Source organism: Panthera onca, chromosome F2, assembly GCF_046562875.1.
Source record: "Panthera onca isolate mPanOnc1 chromosome F2, mPanOnc1 haplotype 2, whole genome shotgun sequence".
Lineage (NCBI taxonomy): Eukaryota > Metazoa > Chordata > Mammalia > Carnivora > Felidae > Panthera > Panthera onca.
In genome coordinates, this window is record NC_138356.1 from 41538288 (window position 1) to 41552679 (window position 14392).

At 38.2% G+C, this 14392-nt stretch overlaps 1 protein-coding gene across 6 annotated transcripts in view; it reads left to right on the forward strand.

Annotated features, from left to right (window-relative positions):
• ESRP1 (epithelial splicing regulatory protein 1) overlaps positions 1-14392 on the forward strand; it is a 65115-nt gene that overhangs the window by 28026 nt on the left and 22697 nt on the right. For 4 of the 6 annotated variants that reach the window (XM_078441942.1, XM_078441943.1, XM_078441944.1 and 1 more), the window contains exons 12-13: positions 1442-1640; positions 5708-5876. In XM_078441942.1, the coding sequence (XP_078298068.1) occupies positions 1442-1640; positions 5708-5876 (368 nt within the window). The remainder of the gene's footprint in view (positions 1-1441; positions 1641-5707; positions 5877-14392) is intronic. The other 2 variants (XM_078441941.1, XM_078441940.1) reach the window with 2 other exon arrangements.

A 14392-nucleotide genomic window follows, 5' to 3' on the forward strand; every position in this document is an offset into this window, starting at 1 on the left:
TTCTTAGTATTATGGTTTAAATCTAGATTTGTATTGGAAGTTCCAACATTTTTCTAAATTGCTAGTCTCTGGCTTTCTCTTCTCATGTGGAGATTTGGTCATATTCATAACCATAATCCTGTCCCACTGGAAAGTACATCCCTCTGGGGATGAGGAATCAGAAAACATCCTGAGCCTCTGGCTTGGGTTTCCACACCAGCACATGCTCATTCTTACTCGTATGTCAATATTAAGCTACGCAACTTTTTATCTTACACACCCTCAGCATGCTTCACTGGGGGGAGTCGTTTTAAATAAAACCTCCCCACAATTCAGCATCACCAGGGGATTATTTTGTTTCTCTTTGAGCACCATTTCTAATAACCTAGGGGCTATTATAATTCTTTGATTAACCACAGTAGACCTATTTGTCTCTTATTGACCCACATGACCTATTATGATTGCACTTGGGAGAAATGCTTCTTTAATGATGGACAAGCTTTTAGCTGCCTCAAAGATGTTAGGTTTCCATCTTGGACTGGGTTTCCATGGTATCCCTAATTTCCCTGGTATGGTAACTCTTATGGTAACTTGCATGGTTATAATTTGCACCACATAGTCCCTTAGAGATTTTTAAAGAAATCCATAAAAAAGGAATCTTAAAAACTGATTGTGTCTCTTTCTCCCCCACAAAATGTCCACATTAAATAAAGCCAAGGTGTTCTGGTTCTGTGAAACAGAAATCTAGTGTGGTTTTAAACAGGATTTTTAGCAAGCTATTAGTAATAGAGGAAGTATCTATAAACACCTGTCTGACCAAGGTTTAAGATGGAGGTGCCAGGGAAGAGATGAAAGAAGGGCTCCCACGCAAGACTTTTAGTACAGCTTTCACCAACCCCCACGGTGCTTTGCATCTCCCGTTTCCTTATCCCCCTTCTCTATTCCTAAGCCCACATCACAACCTAGGCTTCAGGGAGAAGGGAAAGGGATGTTGCAGGTCAATGATAGACAACTGAGAGCCAAAAGAGAACACTGGTTTAGTCAGCTTCTTGTAGGAGGATACATAAAGCTCTTAAACTGGTTCTATTCCTAGCTTTTCTCAATCAAATAAGATTTAATGAGGTTTTTCAGAAATGCAAAACCCAATATACGATCCTATACTTTGAAACCACAGTTACAAGGAGACCCTTTCAAAACCCTGTAAATCTGATACTAATAGGAATGAGAAAGGATCACTTTTAGCTACAAGCCCTCAAAACTGTTTCCAAGGTTTTATGGGCCATTCTGGTGATTAGGTGATGAAATGCGAATCAGATTTCAGTAGACAACACTTGTCACCCAGATTTTGTGGCTAAAACGTCTGTACTATGGGTGATTGTCACTTTGCATGTTTTGTAAGCAACCATTTCCTTGTTGAAGGAGACAGTCTCCTTTTGTTTTTATTCTTCCCCCACACGCTCAGGGCCGCCCATCAGGAGATGCCTTTATCCAGATGAAGTCTGCGGACAGAGCATTTATGGCTGCACAGAAGTGTCATAAAAAAACCATGAAGGACAGATATGTTGAAGTCTTTCAGTGTTCAGCTGAGGAGATGAACTTTGTGTTAATGGGGGGCACTTTAAATCGAAATGGCTTATCCCCACCGCCATGTAAGTTACCATGTAAGTTTTTCTTGGGTCTTGGCGCTATTCTACGCTATATGCTGGTAGGTGCTTAAGCTGCTTTCATAACTTTCTGTGCCCCTGGTTCTTTCTAAGGCAGGTGAGATGGTTACATAAGGCTTTCCCATCTGAAATCGGTAGTATCTGGTAATCATTTAAGACCTTGGTTGTGGACACCCATAATTAGAGATGCTACGAATACCTCCTTTCAAATTATATTCTTGCTTTTCCAGTGATAAGCACTTGATTTCTGAAGCTTAGTGTGCTCAAGATAAGCACTGACTCTGAGAGGCAACCTGGCTATGTAGATATTTTAATACGCATTTAAAGGTAAAATAAATATGGCTGGATCCTTTTTCTTTTCCTTCTGCTTTTTTTTTTTTTTTTTTTTTTTAGAAGGGTGATTGATGCCCATTTTGCATTTTTAATTTTTTGAGCATTAAGTATGTCTTTGGAAAGGACAACCTGGGGAGCATTTCTCTTGCTTTCCAGGATATCTGTAATGACTAAGTTAGTAAAAACAAAAACAAAAACAAAAACAAAAAACATATATATATATATGTATATATACACACACACACATATATATATATACACATAAATGCGTAAATAAATTAGCCAAAGTTTCCATTGGATCGCAGGATCAGTGCTTAATTTCAAGCCATGCTCTTGCTCATTGGCACCTGGGTGCAAGCCATCTGGAATCCTGTTTGAGAGGAATAAGCCCTTTAGTCTGGAAACCATGTTCTGGATAGTGAGGGACATTTGGGGATCTTATGTTAAAACTTGAATCTTTTTGACACAGTTTTCACTTTTGAATAAGACATACCTTGTTAGGAGTCATACTGGGTATGTTCAAAGAATGTAGCACTTGGAATGTAGTTCAAAGATGACTGAGAAAGCAAACTGGATTACGTGCTTGATCCCAATAAAATGAGGAGTGTTAGGACATCGCTTTCTAATAAAGAGTATCTTTACCAATGAAACTATTTGATAAAGTATTTTTCATAGAAGATTTGGTGGGGCTTAATCCTTTTTTTCCCCCTTGGACTTCCTAAATGCTAATAATATTCCATTTACCTGCTGCTTGCTGTTGGTGAATAGGAGTTGATGACTAATGGCTATCAAGTTTTGAAAACTTATGATTGGGTTTAAGCAGTATCTTAAAGTAATCTTAGTCCTATGTATCCTGTCCATAAACCACTGATAATATCAGTAACTTTAAATTTCCTTTAGTGATAATGTTATCAAACATTGTGAGATAAGGGAATTTCTTCGTGGTGTATAACCCAAGTTATTCTGCTGTGGTTATTCTGCTTTTACTTCTCTCTTCCTAGTGGAAAACTGGTCAATACAGACTTTCTTCTTAAGACTTCATTTTTCCCCCTTTCCTCCTACAAGTCCTAAAATAATAGAAAAAAATTTAAATTTTTTTTGTAAAAATGGATTTCCATGTATTTTAATATTCTTCAAAAATTTTAACCCAAATTAACTACTTACAAGTGGAAGACATACTCATTTAAAAAATAAAAATAAAAAATAAAAGAATTCTAATCAATACATTGTAATATTATGCCTGTTCTACTGGAGTTTTTTTTCCCTGCCAACTCTAGGTGATTTCCTATTTTTACAGCAACCAAAAAACTTAGGGAAATTGCATATATTTTTTATCTACTCTCAATGACTAAAGAAGTTAAAATAGTGATTGGAAATTCCCCACTGAGGAGTTTCTTGTTCAATGTGGAAAGAAATGCTGCTACAGTCTCAGTGGTTTAAAGTTTAAAACATTAATTTGTTCATTGAAATTTTAACTTTTGCAAAAAGTTGAACATTGGAAGGTGAATTCCACTTTTCTAATCTATGAATGTATACATCTGATTTTCTCTTAGGGGTATAAGAATAGCTCTTTTCAATTGAGGAAAATCCAAATCCGGGCAGCCTAATCTGTTTTGTTATCAAAAATTTCTACCTTTCTTTATATTGTCACATAATGAATTACTTGATAGTTCAAAAGCAAGATATAGGCATAAGCTTTATAATTTTCTGTATGACTTAGTGCCTCAATTTGTTCTGTTTGCCCTTTTGTGGAGTCTTGAAGGCCAGGAATCATAATTTTAAAATTTATGTACATTAAGGACCAAACATGCATCACGGTTTTTGTTGAATTATGAAGGAGATACCTCAAAGTTGAATAGGAGATCGATATGTTGGTCTTTGGTTTATGTACCCCCACTCAGACTCTTACTCATCACCATACACGTGTAGAAACTTTTAAGAAAAGCATAAGACAATAGAGATTTTCCTGTGAAAAGGTATCCCTTGGGCCTCTGTTATTTACAAACTATATTAGATAGTTCCTGGTGTAGAAATTAAAGTCAGGAATTCCAAATTCAGGCCACCCCTCAGTTATCTCTTCTGTCGGGTGCAGATGGCCTGGATAGTTATATTCATCCCGCTTGATAAAGCCACTGTCTAGTAATGAGTCTGATTTAAAAGGGTTATGGGGCCTGGAAGATGTTGAATAACTGGAAGTTAATAGAATTTCATCCTTTTCTATTTTCTGTTTAAACTGAGCTTTTTATCAGCTGATGCTTGGAAGCCTTGAACATATATTTCTTGAGAGTTATTTTTCAGGTTACATGTGGTCTTTTGTTCTTTTTTTTAATTATTATTTTTTTATATTAAATATGATTTATTGTCAAATTGGTTTCCATACAACACCCAGTGCTCATCCCAACAGGTGTCCTCCTCAATGCCCGTCACCCACTTTCCCCTCTCCCCACTTAATTATTATTTTAGAGAGAGCATGCGTGAACAGAGGAGAGGGACAGAGGGGGAGAGTGAGTGAGTGAGAGAGAGAGAGAGAGAGAGAGAGAGAGAGAATCTTAAGTAGACTCCTTACTCAGCACAGACCCTGATGTGGGGCTCCATCCCAGGACCCTGGGATCATGACCTGACCCAAAATCAAGAGTCAGATGCTCAACCAGCTGAGCCACCCAGGCACCTCTGTTGTCTGTTTTTTAAAAACAGGTCCAAAAAGTTAGATAGCTTCAAATCCCACCTTCTGGGTTTTGTTTAGGTGGAAATAATGCAGTTAATCTATTCTTAGATCCATTCACTCTGGTGTCCTCTATGCTTGGGCATAATGCATGGAACTGGTTAAGTTGTTTTTATCATAACAATTTGCATCTCATGCTTACTACAGAGTAGTTAATAAGATGAAAGAACAGCATAGCTCTCAAAAGGGCAACAACGACCCAGCTTTTAATTTGAAGTTATGCTAGATGTGAGTCCTGTGTTTGTTTCCTCAAAGGGTTAGTTTGTAGTAACTGGCACTCAAGAGTAGAAAATAAAAATCGGGTGCCTGGGTGACTCAGTCGGTTAAGCATCTGACTTGGGCTCAGGTCATGATCTCGTGGTTTGTGGGTTCAAGCCCCATATCGGCTTCTGTGCTGACAGCTCAGAGCCTGGAGCCTGCTTCGGATTCTGTGTCTCCCTCTCTATCTGCCCCTCTCCTGCTCGCTTGCTTTCTTGCTTTCTTTCTTTCTTTCTTTCTCTCTTTCTCTCTCTCTCTCTCTTCTCTCTCTCTCTCTTTCAAAAATAGACAAACATTTAAAAAAAATCATGTCATGAAATCGTTGAAAAGACGTAAAAGTTCACTTGCTAATTGGTTTCTCCCAATTTCCAGGTATTCGGGTTTTGAGATTATTTTTAGGTGTTATCTGTGTAATCAAAAGGAAGTTATTTGGACATTTTAATCAAATTTTGTATGAAGGATCAGGTTTCAATGATTGATGAGTTGAAGATTCACCAAAAAATTACCAACCTTAAAAATGTTTTTACAGATTTGTAGAAGATTACACATTTGAGAAAGTTCACGTTGTTATAAAGAATTCAGAAAATATTAAATCTATGCAATAATAAAAAAAAAAAGCTGCTTGGGATAACAAAGAGCTAGTCTCTTCAAAATGTATGGATGTGTGGAACGCTGACCTTATGGCTTTAGTGTTAGCACATGTGTCAGTTGTGACAAATAGGTCTTAAAGTCTCTCTCTTTGCTTATTTAGGCCTGTCTCCTCCCTCCTACACATTTCCAGCTCCTGCAGCGGTTATTCCTACCGAAGCTGCCATTTATCAGCCCTCTGTGCTTTTGAATCCACGAGCACTACAGCCCTCCACGGCATACTATCCGGCGGGCACCCAGCTCTTCATGAACTACACTGCGTACTACCCCAGGTGAGGCTCGGGTGGAAGTGGAAGCGAAGGACAGAAACAAAGGACTCCTTTGATGGCCAGTGCCTGGTTCACAAAAGAATATTGTCTGCCATTGAAGGTTAGGATGGCGGGCAGCAGCCTCTGTCCTATCTCTCTGACCACAGAGGTTGTTTCGAGACCAAAATAAGTTTATTTTTTCACCACGTATTGACAGCAGGATCTTTTAGGTTACTCACGGAGACAAATTTCCTTTGTTTCCTGCTCCTGTCTTAGGACCATAAGTAAGTAGCACTGTAAGTATCGCAACAGCGTGGCAATATCATGTAACTGGATTTTAAAACAGGAAAATCCATAAGAACAATTATATTTTTTAATTAGCATCAATTCATATGTCGGCCCATAATAAATAAAAACTTTTAAATTTTACAGAACTTGTATTTTGTTCGCCCCACCCCCACCCCAAACCAGTACTAACAAGTCCAAGATGAGATTCGTCAGTACTTTTCTTGGAATCAACATATTTTTAATCCAGTTCATTCTTTTGAGTTCTGTTCAATTTCTGGAAGGCAGGAGGTATAATGGAGAGAAAGCTGTTGGTCTGGAAGTTAGGAGACCTGAGATTTAGTCTCAGCTCTTACTCTAACTGGGGCAAGTCACTTAAGTTTTCTGGTTCTTAAAATATGATAAGATTGACCAAATTTTTGAAGTCCCTTTCACGTCTGATTGCTTGTGAATCTAACTTGGATGTATAATGACATCTCAAAATTTTGTTAAATTTTCTTTTCAAAAAAACTGTTTAGCCAGTAACCGGTTCACGTTATTAGAATAAAATTTTACTTTGGTGCAAGCAATATTGCTCAAAAATTTTTAACTTATCCCAGGCCTTATTTTCCCTTCCCAAGCTATTTGACTGCATGTTTTGAGTACGTCCACCAATATGTAAGTGAAGTTTTTTGATAAGTGATCTGGAAGTTACCTATCCGATCCCCATAGTTGCCATGTCACATTGTAGTTTTCTTCCTTCTCCATCTAGTTTTTGAGAATGGAGCAGAAACTGTAGAATCTCTAGCGGTGAAGCTTGTAACCACAGTTCATTACATTTGTTACTTAATTAGGCATTTTAAAAATATTCACTAATGTTATTATACATGTTCTTTTCTTTCTTTTTTTTAAGAGAGCACATGAACAGGGGAGAGGGGCAGAGGGGGATTGAGAGAGAGAGAGAGAGAGAGAAGGAGAAATAGAGCCTTAAGGAGAACCATGCTCAGTTCAGATCCCAACATGGGGCTCCATCCCATAACCCCAGGGTCATGACCTGAGCCAAAAATCAAGAGTCAGACGTTCACCCGACTGAGCCACCCAGGTGCCCCACAGCTATTCTTTATTCTAGTGGGGAAGAATAGGGAGGAAGCAATAATAGTCAGTTGGCCATCTTTTGAAGGTTTGAAGAAGCTCAGAAGAATGAATGATTGTTCATGGTTGAGTACTGTGTCAGGTGCCCAGCCGAGTCCCAGTCTGTCACCTTCTCTGGACCCTGTGACAATCACTTGGGTAGTAGTGGGTTCTGGTTATAAGAAGATCTTTGTCTACACCATCAGAATGTCAGGAGTGAAAAAGCATTGTTCCTTTGGGTGCTATTTCTCAACTCTAGAATACATTTGCAGAGTATTCGATTCCACTGTTGACTTGTAAGCTGGATCCTATGAAAAGAAGGAATCCCTTAGAAATAGCTAGCTATCGTGGTAAGATGGGAACTTAAGTCTTGAATGGAAACCTCAAAGGCAGAAGGAACTGACATTTATGGCTTGATAGCTCCTGTAGTTTCATGCCCTTGCCTGTAGGTTAATTTTTTTCTAGTAGTTTTAAAGTTGGTAAGGTCCTCTTGTTAAGTCTAAGAGTATAGAAATATAGTGAGTACAAGTAGACTCCCATTTTATAAACCTCTAAGTCCAGAAGCAATCACTCTTATTGGTTTGAGAATACACACATATGTTTGCATTTCTAAATAGTGTGGCATACTTAACATGTACTGCTCATTTGTTCCTTTTTTATTTTTGGGAGAGAGAGTGGGGAAGAGGAGCAGAAGGAGAGAGAGCCTGATTGGGGGGCTTGATCCCACAACCCTGGGATCATGACCTGAGCTAACATCAAGAGACAGTACAGTCAACCGACTGAGCAACTCAGGCACCTGTTTCTTTCCTTTTTTTTTTTTTAAACCTGCCATTATGTCCTTTACATTTTCCCTAAGCAATATTTATATATTTACCTCATTCTTATAACTTCTGCATGATGTCACAAGGGTGAGAATACATGAGAATTTAACAATTCCTTTATTTTTAGACCTCTAATTTAAAAAAATTTTTCTCAGGGCACCTCGGTGGCTCAATCAGTTGAGCATCTGACTTTGACTCAGGTCATGATCTCACAGTTCGTGAGTTCACACCCCATATTGGGCTCGCTGCTATCAGCATAGATCCTGCTTCAGATCCTCTGTCCCCCTTCCTCGCTGCCCTTCACTGCTTGTACTCTCTCTCAAAAAAAAAAAAAAAAAAAAAAAATTTAAAAAAAAATTTAAAAAAATTTGTTCTCTATTAAAGTTTGTATTGATCTTTAAGTACATCTATTTCTGTAGGACAATTTCACAGAAATGAAATTTTTAATGAAAGATCATGTGTATTAAATTTAAGTTAATACTTTCAAATAACCCCTAATATATTTCATTATTTTAATTGACATTTCCCTAATTGTAATGAAATTGCCCACATAAACAAGGTGTTGAAACATGGGAATGTCCTCTTATTTATACTGCAAAATCTAGAACAATTTTTAAAAATGAATTCCAAAAAACTATAAAATAGTTCACAGTTTTGGAATAATACCACTAAACTCTAATCTGACATGACTATAAAGCATTTGAGGTTATTGAAAAATTGCTGCGTAAGCTTTCATGTATATTTTGACCATATTCCCTGATAAATGGAGGAAGTCTTAAGAGAGCACCTGTGAGGCTAAAAAAGGATATTAATTAGAAGTGTTGGAGTTTGTGTCTCTTTTTAAAGATTTTTAAATTCCCTACTTTTTTATAAAATATGTCAGTTTGACTTGAAATTAATTTAATGTGTTCATTACTTTAAGAGTTTAAGATGCCAAGTATTTTGCAGAATTTTTAAAGCATGTCCCTCAAAAAGAAGTGATTGGTTTTAACTGTTTAAGATTTTATTATTTTTATTTTTATTTTATTTTGACTATTCTCTGCCCCTGACATGGGCCTCGAACCTATGACCATGAGAACAAGAGTTGCATGCTCTACTGACTGAGCCAGCCAGGCACTCTGGTTTTAACTGTTTTTGACTTTCAATTTAACTGAGCAAACTATTACTTAGTACCTCTGTGTGATATCTGTTGGGAACATAACAAAACCTGGACTCTTTCTGGTATAGAGCAGCTGATGGAGTATGTATGTAACCCTGTGCAAAGTCAGCGCTGTCAGTGGTCTCCTTCAGCTCGAGAGCATTTGTCTTTATTTTGTCTCTAACTTGCTCTCTTTAAAAATTTGAAGATAAACTCTCCAGTGGCTACTGTTCTGAGATATGGCATCTTTTATCATAAGGATTTGGGTTTCTTGAGCAACAATTTAAGGAGAAAACATGAATTGTTTGTTTATTTAATGTTTATTTTTGAGAGAGAGTGTGAGCGTGCCCACGCTTGAGCTGGGGAGGGGCCGAGAAAGAGGGAGACACAGGATCCGAGGTGGGCTTTGTGCTGACAGCATACACAAACTCAAACTCACGAACCTCGAGATCATGACCTGAGCTGAAGTCGGACATTTAACCAAATGAGCCATCCAGAGGCCCCATGAACCACTTAATACTAAATAAGTTTTTGGCAGTTTAAATGTGTGGCTGTGACAATAACATCATGAAGAGTAAGTGAAATAAAGGCATATGTGGTTTTTATTTTCTGTTTATGGACATTCTTTCTCCTCCTTTTTTTTAAGTTTGTTTATTTTGAGAGAGAGAATGCGAGCGAGCACACAGGGGAGGACAGAGAGAGGGGAAAGAGAGAATCCCAAGCAGGCTCCACACTGTCAGTGCAGAGCCCCACGCCTGGTTCGATCTCATGAACCAAACAGTGAGATCATGACTTGAGCTGAGATCAAGAGTCCAACACTTAACCTACTGAGCCACCCAGGCACCCCCAATTCCCCTCTTTTTGGAAGACAGTTCCAGTTCCTTAGTATCCTAGAGCTTAGCCAAGGGTACAAAGAAGTTAGAAAGGCCAATATGTTCGCGCCCACCCTGTTTACCACTCACAACTCTGTTAGATCACACCTTTTCCTCTCCAGTTACATGAAGTCCCACCTTTTATTCTGATCTTTCAGTTTTCTAGGAAAAGCATATTCTCCTTTGCATCAAAGCTGTAGCACCGGTGAAAAATCTGCTTTTTAACTCAATGCCATCTAATTTAAGAAAAGCCAGATTAACATAAATGTCTTTGTATGCATCACCTCACCTTTTGTAGGACACTAAAAAAGTAACATATTCCTTGGACCAAGAAAGAGGACAAGGGATATTTTATTTTATTCATGAGTGTGCTTCATTTGCATGCCCATGTGAAAGATTGGGGGTGGTAGAGATTATTTCTTTCCTGGGATAACCATTTGTTATACAATCAGCTTATTTCTACCTAAGCAATGTAGATTTAGTAATATTGAGGCATTCTGCACTGTTTGCTTTGTTGTACAGCATTATTGTATTCTATTCTGGAATTCTTTGCATTTGAACCGAAAAAAAAAAAAAAAAATACCAAGCCTCTGGGAGATGCCTATATTTCATATTTTCAAACTTAGCTTTTGAGAGAAGTATAATTTAATTCACATGCAATTGTAATAAATAGTAGGGAGAGATCTCCTATACACCCTACCTAGTTTCTCCCAGTAGTAACATTTACCTTCTAGTCTTTAAGAAGAGCCCAGGTGTAATAATCAGAGTATGGGCAACTGCCACACAAAATTCATAAACAGTGCTGAAAATTAACCTTGAGATTATTGATTTCAGATGAAAAAGTCAAGTCAGATCAAAAATTTCCTACATGAAAATTGACTCCAGACTTCACCCTTGCTGGAATTCAAAGAGTCACTTCCGAATACATGGTCTTTGTAACACTGTGGTGTTGATGAATGTTGTTACAAAGGTTGTGCAATAATTTTGGCAAGGGAATATTTCCTAGGTTAATGTGTTGTAACTCATCAGAGGGGAGAATATTTCATGAATCTTTTCACTTAACCTATTTCTCTAACAGACTACATAATGCTTTGATTTCTCTTTTCCAGAGAAATCTGGCAAGTCTTCAAATTAAGAATATTGTCACACTATGACTACCTTGATTTTGAATGTCCTCTGATGACATTAATTTGTGTTACCAATGTTTAGTAGTTTGTAATTAGTAAATGAGGAAGGGTATTATGAGGCTTGTTTTCAACAGAGTTGTGTATTATGAGTGTTCTGATGTGGTAGGCATCCTGGCCCCAATATTTTCTTTCTTTTTTTTTCTTTTAATTTTTTTTTAATGTTTATATTTATTTTTGAGACAGAGACAGAGCATGAGCAGGGGAGGGGCAGAGAGAGAGACACACAGAGTCCGAAGCAGGCTCCAGGCTCCAGGCTCCAGGCTCCAGGCTCCAAGCTGTCAGCACAGAGCTCGACGCGGGGCTCAAACCCACAAACCGCGAGACCATGACCTGAGCTGAAGTCGGACACTCAACCGACTGAGCCACCCAGGCGCCCCAGCCCCCAGTATTTTCATATATCATTCCCTGTTCTGCAAGAATTTTTGTAAGGCTTACTCAAATACATTGAGTATTACAAAATTAGATATAAATTCGAATCTGGGAAAATAAAGGGTAGAAAAGAAATGTTTGGGTAGTCTTGACAATAGACTCTTAGGCTATTGATATGGGAATAACAATCTTGAACTCTGAGCAGGTAGTCAGATGAAAGGAAACCTGTATTCAAAACTCCTAACTTCAAAGGAAAGGAAGTCATAACTTCTCAGAGAAATATAGGTTTTCTCTACATTGGGTTTGAAAAAGGTTTTAACTGAACAGAGAAGACATGGAGTACTGCAGTGGAGGGAATCTTCAACAGCTTTATAATATACTTATTCATGTGTTTCATTAAGCAGTTTCTTAACACTGTCTCAGTGCAGCTTGTCCCAGCAAGTGGTCATAAATAATGTCTTTACTTCTTGTGTTCTTTTTCCCTTCATTTCCTCTGCCTCCCCTCATTCTTTTTGGGGTTGCACCCAGCTCAAGTGCAGTCTCTCCCTCTTTTTTTTTTCTTTTAATATTATTTATTTTGAGGGGGGTAGAGAGAATGCCAAGCAGGCTCCACCCTGTCAAAGTAGAGTCCAACGCAGGGCTTGATCCCACAAACTGAGGTCATGACCTGAGGCAAAAGCAAGAGTTGGACGCTTAACTGAGCCACTCAGATGCCCCTCAAGTGCAACCTTCTTATGTGCCTACGGTACAATCTTTCCAACCACAGGACCTTTGAGTTCAGTGTTACCTTTTTAGTCCTATCAGTTTTTTTTAACCTTTGTGGCTTCTGAGTAGAAGTTACATTGTGGACCTCCTATACGCATGAGACATTGATAAACACTTGCACTTGAGAATCTGAAACCTCACTAATGGTATAATGGCAGCAAGAACCCAAAACAGTAACGATTGAACGTAAAGATTAAGATGAGTTACTAGTATAATCTGCTTTTGAGGGGTAGCTCTTGTTTATGGTTTGTTTGTTTTAACGTTTATTCGTTTTTGAGAGAGACAGAGTGTGAGTGGGGGAGGGGCAGAGAGAGGGGGACACAGAATCTCAAACAGGCTCCAGGCACTGAGCTGCCAGTACAGAGCCCGACGCGGGCTCAAACTCACGGGCCACGAGATCATGACGTGAGCTGAAGTCGGACACTCAACCGACTGAGCCACCCAGGCGTCCATCTCCTTTATGTTCTTAATTGGAGTGGTTAGAAAATTTCCTGCTTGAATTTCTTGTCTTTTTCTAAATTACTACCATAAACCAAATGCACATAATTTCTATGTTCTCCTTATTCTGTTGTGGCAGAGAAATCCATACATATTTTGAAGCTATTCTTATGTTGAAATTTGTTTCTCTTATCTTTCATGTTTTTTAATCTACACAGAATCTGATAAAAGACTTAGAATTTTTTAAAGTTTTATTTACTTAAGTAATCTCTAACACCCCATGTGAGGCTCGAATTTACAACCCCAATATTAAAAGTCTCATGCTCTTCCAAATAAGCCAGCCAGGCACATCCTAAGATTTTTTTATAACTCAGTAATTTATGTTCCATGAAAGGCATTGAATATCTCAGACATTGACTGTAAATTGGTCTTTAATTCAATTAGCTGAAAAGTTAATGCTATGATTTTTCATATTTATTGAGGCACTTTATATACTATAAAATTGACCCATTTTATTATTTTTTAAAATTTATTCAAATTCAAATTAACATACGATGCAGTAGAGTCTTTTATGGGGCACCTAGGTGACTCAGTCTGTTAAGCATCCAACTTCAGCTCAGGTCATGATCTCACAGTTCCTGAGTCTGAGCCCCATGTTGGGCTCTGTGCTGACAGCTCAGAGCCTGGTGCCTGTTTCAGATTCTCTGTCTCCTTCTCTCTCTCTCAAAAATAAATAAACATTAAAAAAATATTTTTAAAAATCTCTTATGGTTTGCCTCCATCTTTGTTTTTATCTTATTTTTCCTTCCCTTCCTCTATGTTCATCTGTTGTGTTTCTTAAATTCCATATATGAGTGGGGCACCTGGGTGGCTCAGTCGGTGGAGCGTCCGACTTCAGCTCAGGTCATGATCTCATGGCTTGTGAGTTCGAGCCCCACATCAGGCTCTGATAGCTCGGAGCCTGGAGCCTGTTTTGGATTCTGTGCCTCCCTCTCTCTGCTCCTCCCCTGTTCACACTCTGTCTCTCTCTCTCAGAAATAAATAAACATTAAAAAAAATTTTTTTTAATTCCATATATGAGTGAAATCATATATTTCTCTCTCTGACTGATTTCACTCAGCATCCATGTTGTTGCAAATGGCAAGATTTCATTCCTTTTGATTGCTGAGTAGTATTCCATTGTGTATATGTAACACATCTTCATTTGTCAGTTGATGGACATTTGGACTCTTTGCATAATTTGGCTATTGTTGATAGTGCTGCTATAAACATTCGGATGCATGTGCCCCTTTAATTCAGCATCTTTGTCTCATTTGGATAAATACCCAGTAGTGCAACAGATGGATCAGAGGGTAATTCTATTTTTAATTTTTTGAGAAACCTCCATACTGTTTTCCAGAGTGGCTGTACCCAGTTTGCTTTCCCACCAACAGTGGAAAAGGGTTCCCCTTTCTCCACATCTTCTCCAACATCTGTTGTTGCCTGAGTTGTTCATTTTAGCCATTCTGACAGGTGTGAGGTGGTATCTCATTGTGGTTTTGATTTGTATTTCCCC